Source organism: Neomonachus schauinslandi, chromosome 14 (assembly GCF_002201575.2).
Source record: "Neomonachus schauinslandi chromosome 14, ASM220157v2, whole genome shotgun sequence".
In the NCBI taxonomy this organism is placed as follows: domain Eukaryota; kingdom Metazoa; phylum Chordata; class Mammalia; order Carnivora; family Phocidae; genus Neomonachus; species Neomonachus schauinslandi.
In genome coordinates this window covers 4737640-4743639 of record NC_058416.1, presented here as the reverse complement: position 1 = coordinate 4743639, position 6000 = coordinate 4737640, and the positions used below count along the sequence as shown (strand labels likewise).

Here is a 6000-nt window from a genome sequence, read left to right as displayed (position 1 = left end):
GATAAACACATGATCAAAAAATAATCTATACAATCTAAAATGAATTTAGAACAAAATCCCTAAAAAAAAAAAAAAAACACATATACTTAGATACACGTTACCCCTGTTTGAAGCCCAAGTATCTGTCAATTCTCTTAAAACACTTTTGCAAAGGATGTGCTCACCACTAACTCATCCGTCTGGGTCTCCACTAATGTCCAGCTGGGGGTCTTCACTGCATTTGTATCACACTTTGCTCTTTTAAGCAATGACAGTTTCTTCCAATGATTTCAGATACATCTTACCTTGTGAGGTAGGCACTTGCCAAATTTAGTTTCATTAAATACTAACGTGGCTGCTGAATGCCATGAATACAGCACTTTCTGATTTTAATGGATACCATGAAGTTCATATTTAAATACACTTTTTCATTTTGGGTTCTAGTCAGTAAAGAAAAAAACCTTTATCTCTACCACACACACACACACACACAGCATGTGCACACACACACGTGCACACAATGATCGCGTACACACACACATATACACACACATGTACACACACATGTGCACAGTGATCACATGCACACACATACACGCACATTGATCACAGTGATCACATGCTTAAGCAGAATTCCTTGTCTTTTAAATTATAAGGGCAAAAGAGAAGGAAATAGCTTTTTCCTTATTTTATATGAATTTTCATTGGGACATGCTATTTTCACGTTTTTAAAATTTAACTTAATTCTCTAAACATTAGCTTTAAAATGACCCATAAATCATAATTTCTAATGTGAAAGAAGAAGACATCAAACAGACGACTGCTTTATTTCAACTTCCAACACCAAGAACACAACCGGTGAGTCCAAAATAAACAAACAGCAACAATAATTTGCCACCTCCTGCCAATACTTAGTATGTTGTCCCAAACCAGTGGTTTATTTTTGCTATCCTCAGGTAAAGGACCAGGCTGACGATGAAGTATTCTTCCGTCTCTTTGATCCACACCAGCTCCATGTGCACTTTTCCTTCCGAGTCCACATAGTCAACATAGTAAGTGTGTCCCAAGAAGTTAGGCCCATCAGAGGGCCCGGAAGATCTCATGCAAACAGGGGAACTGAAACACCAAAAGGGTTTCCCATATTCATCCAAAAGGGTTACGTCCATTATAGAACAACTCTACAAAATAAACACAAATACTCATGGGTGTAAGGGCAAAATGGCCAACTGGACCTGATTTCCAGGGCTAACTAATACCTGTGTAAATGTGTAAATGAAGCCTTGTTGTGAAGGATGAAGTGAAAGGGGAGGGAGGAGATAGAAGAGAACAGAGTTACAGAAGAAGGCAGGGCCACACCAAGACGGTGAGAGAGCAAGAAGCGTCGGAGGGACTAGGAACCAGGGGCGCTGTGGGGCGACGGACAGGGCGGCAGGGCGGCTGCCCACATCACCTCCACCACCGCAGCAGCAACCAGTGCCAGTAAATGCATCTCCGATAAACAAAAGAGCAATGGAACAGGGGTGGGGGCAGCGAGAACAGCACAGGGATGTTGGTGATCATTACACGCCTGCAAGGAGACAGTAAAGCGAGCCCCCAGCTGTCGGTGGTAGTAACTCATGGGAAAGAGATGGAAGAAGTATTTTTAAGACACACTGAGCAGTATCTGGTATCGGGAGGTGAGGGTAGGTGAGAAGGGGGCGCTAACCTCCTACTCTCTCCCCACTGCTGCAGAAGGGCAGGGTCTGGGGAGAAGAAACGTGTCCCTTTCAGACACGCTGCATCTACAATGCCACGTGAAGAGTCACTGCTGTACGGAGACTCGAGTCGGGGGAGATGCTGATAATGATTATTATTAATGAGCTATAGTTTTACATTGATTTTTTAGCTGTGGTAAAACACACGCAACAGAACTTTACCACTGCAACCGGTTTTAAGCGTACAGCTTAGTGGCATTAAGGGACACTGCTGTGCGGCCTTCAGTACCGTCGACCTCCAGAGCCCTTTTCATCTCGCAAGCCCCAAACTCTGGACCCATTAACTTCCCAGCCCTCCCTCCCTGCAGCCGCTGGGAACCACCATTCTACTCAATGTCTCTGTGAACTGACCACTCTCGGGACTTCGTAAAGTGGAATCTTACAGTATTTGACCTTTTGTGTTTGGCTTATTTCACTTAACATAATGCCCTCTAGGTTCATCCATGTTGTAGCGTGTGCCAGAATCTCCTTCCTTTGTAGGGTGGGACAATAGTCCATAGTATGTGTACACCACCTTGTGTTTATCCGTTCAGTGGCTGGTGGACACCGGGTTTCTTCCACCTTTTGACTCTTGTGAAAAAACGCTGCTATGAAATGAACACGAGTGTGTAACATTAGCTATATTTTTTAACATGTTCTGTTTACTAAACACTAATCCAAGCAGTTTACATATACTATTTTATTTAATTCTCAAGAATTTTTTTTCTCAAGAAACTACGAAGTAGTATGAAGGCTAAAATTTTCTAACACTTCCCTTTTTAAGAAATGGCTCATTATTTGCCATGACTTATGCCCTGTGTTAGTATTTTATTAATTGGAATTTAAACACTTACTCTTAGATATCTGCATAAAATGAACAATGATATCAACCTAATTATAGAGACACAGGTATTACAGATACCTAGACAGATATATGAAGATATTATAGATGTCAGCATAAACACTGCTTTCAGAGATCTATACATGATTAAATGTGGCCAATAGCACTGACCATTTGGACCTGAGTATGATCAGGCCAAAGAGTCCTGACTCAAAAAAGTGTTTCTCAGAGAGAAATTAAAGGAACACAAACATTCCAAAAGTTAAAAAAAAAAAGAGAGAGAGAGATGGTCTAGTAAGTAAGGGATGAGAAGTGGTTCCCACCTCTGGAGGAGACCTGAGTGAAGAACGAGCCAACATGAACCATCCCCGGCCCCCGACGGCAGAGAGCACAGACCAGAGCCGAAAGCCCCTGCCCACATGAGGTGGGGGCCGCCCAGCGAGACAGTCTGAGGAGCCCAACACTAGACCCTCCACGTCCTGGAACAGCACACATCTAACCATCACACCCTCTGCTTCTGGCAGAACAGCGACCACAGTTCACAGACCATGGAGAAGGGCTCACTGGGGCTGAGAACAGGGGGAACCAAAGCGAACCCTGAGAGCTAGAATGTGTTTCTGTCTGTGCTCAGGCAGCCAGAGCCCTTCTGGAATAAACAGCTATCATCATGGCCATTTGATGAAGGAAGCTCCGTGGCCATGTCAACGCCCAAGATAATACACCTGGTCAGGTGGTCATGCGGACCCAAGACTTTCTTTACCCCATCGCCCTTCATTATCTTAACTACTGGTTTAGCAGTCTCTCGGTTTTGTTACTTAAAACCTCATCAAAATCCGGCAGCACAGACACAGTGGCTAGAACCATGAGCAAGGAGGAGGCCATGAGAAGAAGGTGACACCCTGGGCTGCCCCAACATTTCAGAGGAAGATGGAGAAGGAAATCCAGGAGGAACGGTCGAGAGGTATAAGAACTCTTTGATAAGGATGCTGCTCATGAGCCCTGAGCCTTTCAGGAAATGGCTTCCTGTCTGCTTTCGGCCCCTCAGCTGCCGACAGAGTTGTGAGCTATCTCCCAAAGCTCTCCTGGTTCTAAAAGCCTAGCATCCTCCAATTCCTACATATCCTATGGAACACCCGGCACACAGTGGCACAAAAACCCTTTAACAGCCTCAACTCCAAATTCTTTATCCTGGGTTGTGAGGCCCTTTGTGAGCGCCCCCCAGCCGGCCTTTCCACCTACCTCCCGCTACTCCCTCCCTCCTCTGGTGCATTCCTCACTGGGTGCGGGCCGCTCACACTGGGGAAGCTCAAGATGGGTAGACCGCCGCCGCTGGGCTCTTCCACCCCTTTCCAGGCTCAGTGAATACCCAAACGCTGCTTCACAGAGCACAGAGGCCACCTCCTCCTTCATGCACGTGGGGTGTCGGGTTCCTCCCAAGGTGCCGACTCCTTTAATCACCCAGCACTGCCAGCAAACCCACCAGGGCATCTTTCTTGGGGGCTGGGGTGGGACACGCCCATCGGCAGGCTTCACTATTCCTACATAAAGCACAACCACACTTACACTAAAATATCTAGCTTGAATTACAACGGATGCCGAGCTCCATATAGATCTAGAAGTAAGTTACATTAAAACAACACAAAAAATGCCAAGGCATGAAAGGAGAAAGTACAAGGAACGGATATAAGAAAAGCCTTACCATAGTAAACTCCATCCATCAGCACTTCTGATAGGAACAGAAAGAAGGCAGGGCAGGAGAGCGGTTTTGACTGGCACTGAATTCCACCGAAGCCTGCAGCAGCGACCACCCTGGCCATTCAAACGGCCTTTGTAAGACAAACTGGCGAGTGGTCGGAGAGCAGCGGGCCTGTGTGGGCTCAGCACTAACAACACCCGGGGCAGGCGGCTCTACAATGTATTTGAGACCACCATCTGACTTTGAAAAGAAAAAGAAAACCTCATCAGCTTTTAACGTGATGTTTTTAAGTGTTTACGGCTGAGCAATCCCTCGTATAAAATGACGAGTTGCTGACGTTGGGCTCCAGGCACCCAGGAAAGAGTTACGTCTGGTTTGAACGACCGACGGGGCCACCCTCGCACTCCCGTGCTCCTCTGGCAGAGAAGAACCCCCTGCGAAGAGTAACCAGGAGGACCCCAGAGAGCCCACCCGTGACCACACACCACTCCAACAACACAGTGGGACGGGCGGCTCCGCCGTCCGTCATTATCATGATCATCGATATCTGTCCCGGGCCCAGAGTCGCCGGCTTGGGTGACACTTTCTCACTGACCTGCGCCCCAACGGCGTGCTGAGCGACAGTCCAGAAGGCTGTTTTACAATCTCCGCCACAAGCATGCTGCTTTGTTTTTTGGTTTTTCATAGTTACATGTATTTAAGAAACTTTTTTACAGTTTACCCTTGTTAATAAAATGTTTTTAACTCCTTGAGAGCAATTTCTCAAAACATGTTTTATAGTTTCACTACAGTTACGCTGCTCAGATGCCTGAGGGAAATGCCTGACCTGCGTGGCGAACACAAGGGACAGGACATCACTTACCTCGACTTTTCTTCTTTAGGAACTCGGAGGATTTCTCAGTCCTAATACCAAACCCCAAATCTACGAACAGGAAAATACAAATGGACCTTGCCCAACTGCAGCAGGCCCCCGGGAGAGGGTACAGCCGTGGAGCCCCACTCCAGCTCCCCCCCGAGCCCGGCTGGGAGAAGGAACCGCAGGGGAAAGTGTGCAGGGACACACAGTCCATGCCTGACTGCAAGGACCCAAAACCCCGTTTTCAGATCGAGCCATTTTGCTGGAAACATGCATTCCTGAGTCACGTCGGTCTAGCAACTTACAGAATCACGGCCTGGAGCTCATTTTGAAGCTACACCTTCAGCTTCTGGTTGCTGTAAAAAATCTGTCCCCGCATTTGCAGCTAAATGCTATTTAGGGTGGTCTGTTCCACAGCTTAGTCTGCCCTACCTAAAGCCCCACCAGAGACTGTGTGTGACGAGAGCTAGGATAGAGCTCTGTTTCTCTGTAGAATTACTCCACATCCCTCCCTCTGCTCTCATCCTGCTCCAAATACCAGAAAACACAGAACAAACTACATCAGTTTTATAATCACACAGACACGTTAAGTCTTCAGTATCTGTATTCTGCCTTTCTTGGACCACAAGGTCTACTCTGACTATATTTTATTTTAGTACATATTTTTATAAAACCCATTAAAAAAAACAGATCTGTGTTCTTAAAGACATGAAGCAATATTCTTTTATATATGATAAAAATAATCTATACCAAAGTTTAAATATTTGTTTTCAAATAAATAAGGGCTAAGAAAGCAGCTCATTGTATCAAATAGCAAGTGGCTCAAGAGATAATACTTAATGATAATTAACTGTTTTTAACACTCAATGATAACACTGCTGTTGTCATCATCAGT

At 45.8% G+C, this 6000-nt stretch overlaps 1 protein-coding gene across 1 annotated transcript in view; it reads right to left on the bottom strand.

Moving 5' to 3' along the window:
* Positions 1-638: 638 nt before the first annotated feature.
* FBXO15 (F-box protein 15) overlaps positions 639-6000 on the bottom strand; it is a 41899-nt gene continuing 36537 nt past the window's right edge. Inside the window, exon 9 of the mRNA XM_021686251.2 lies at positions 639-1157. Coding sequence (XP_021541926.2) covers positions 891-1157 — 267 coding nt within the window. The 3' untranslated portion in view covers positions 639-890. The remainder of the gene's footprint in view (positions 1158-6000) is intronic.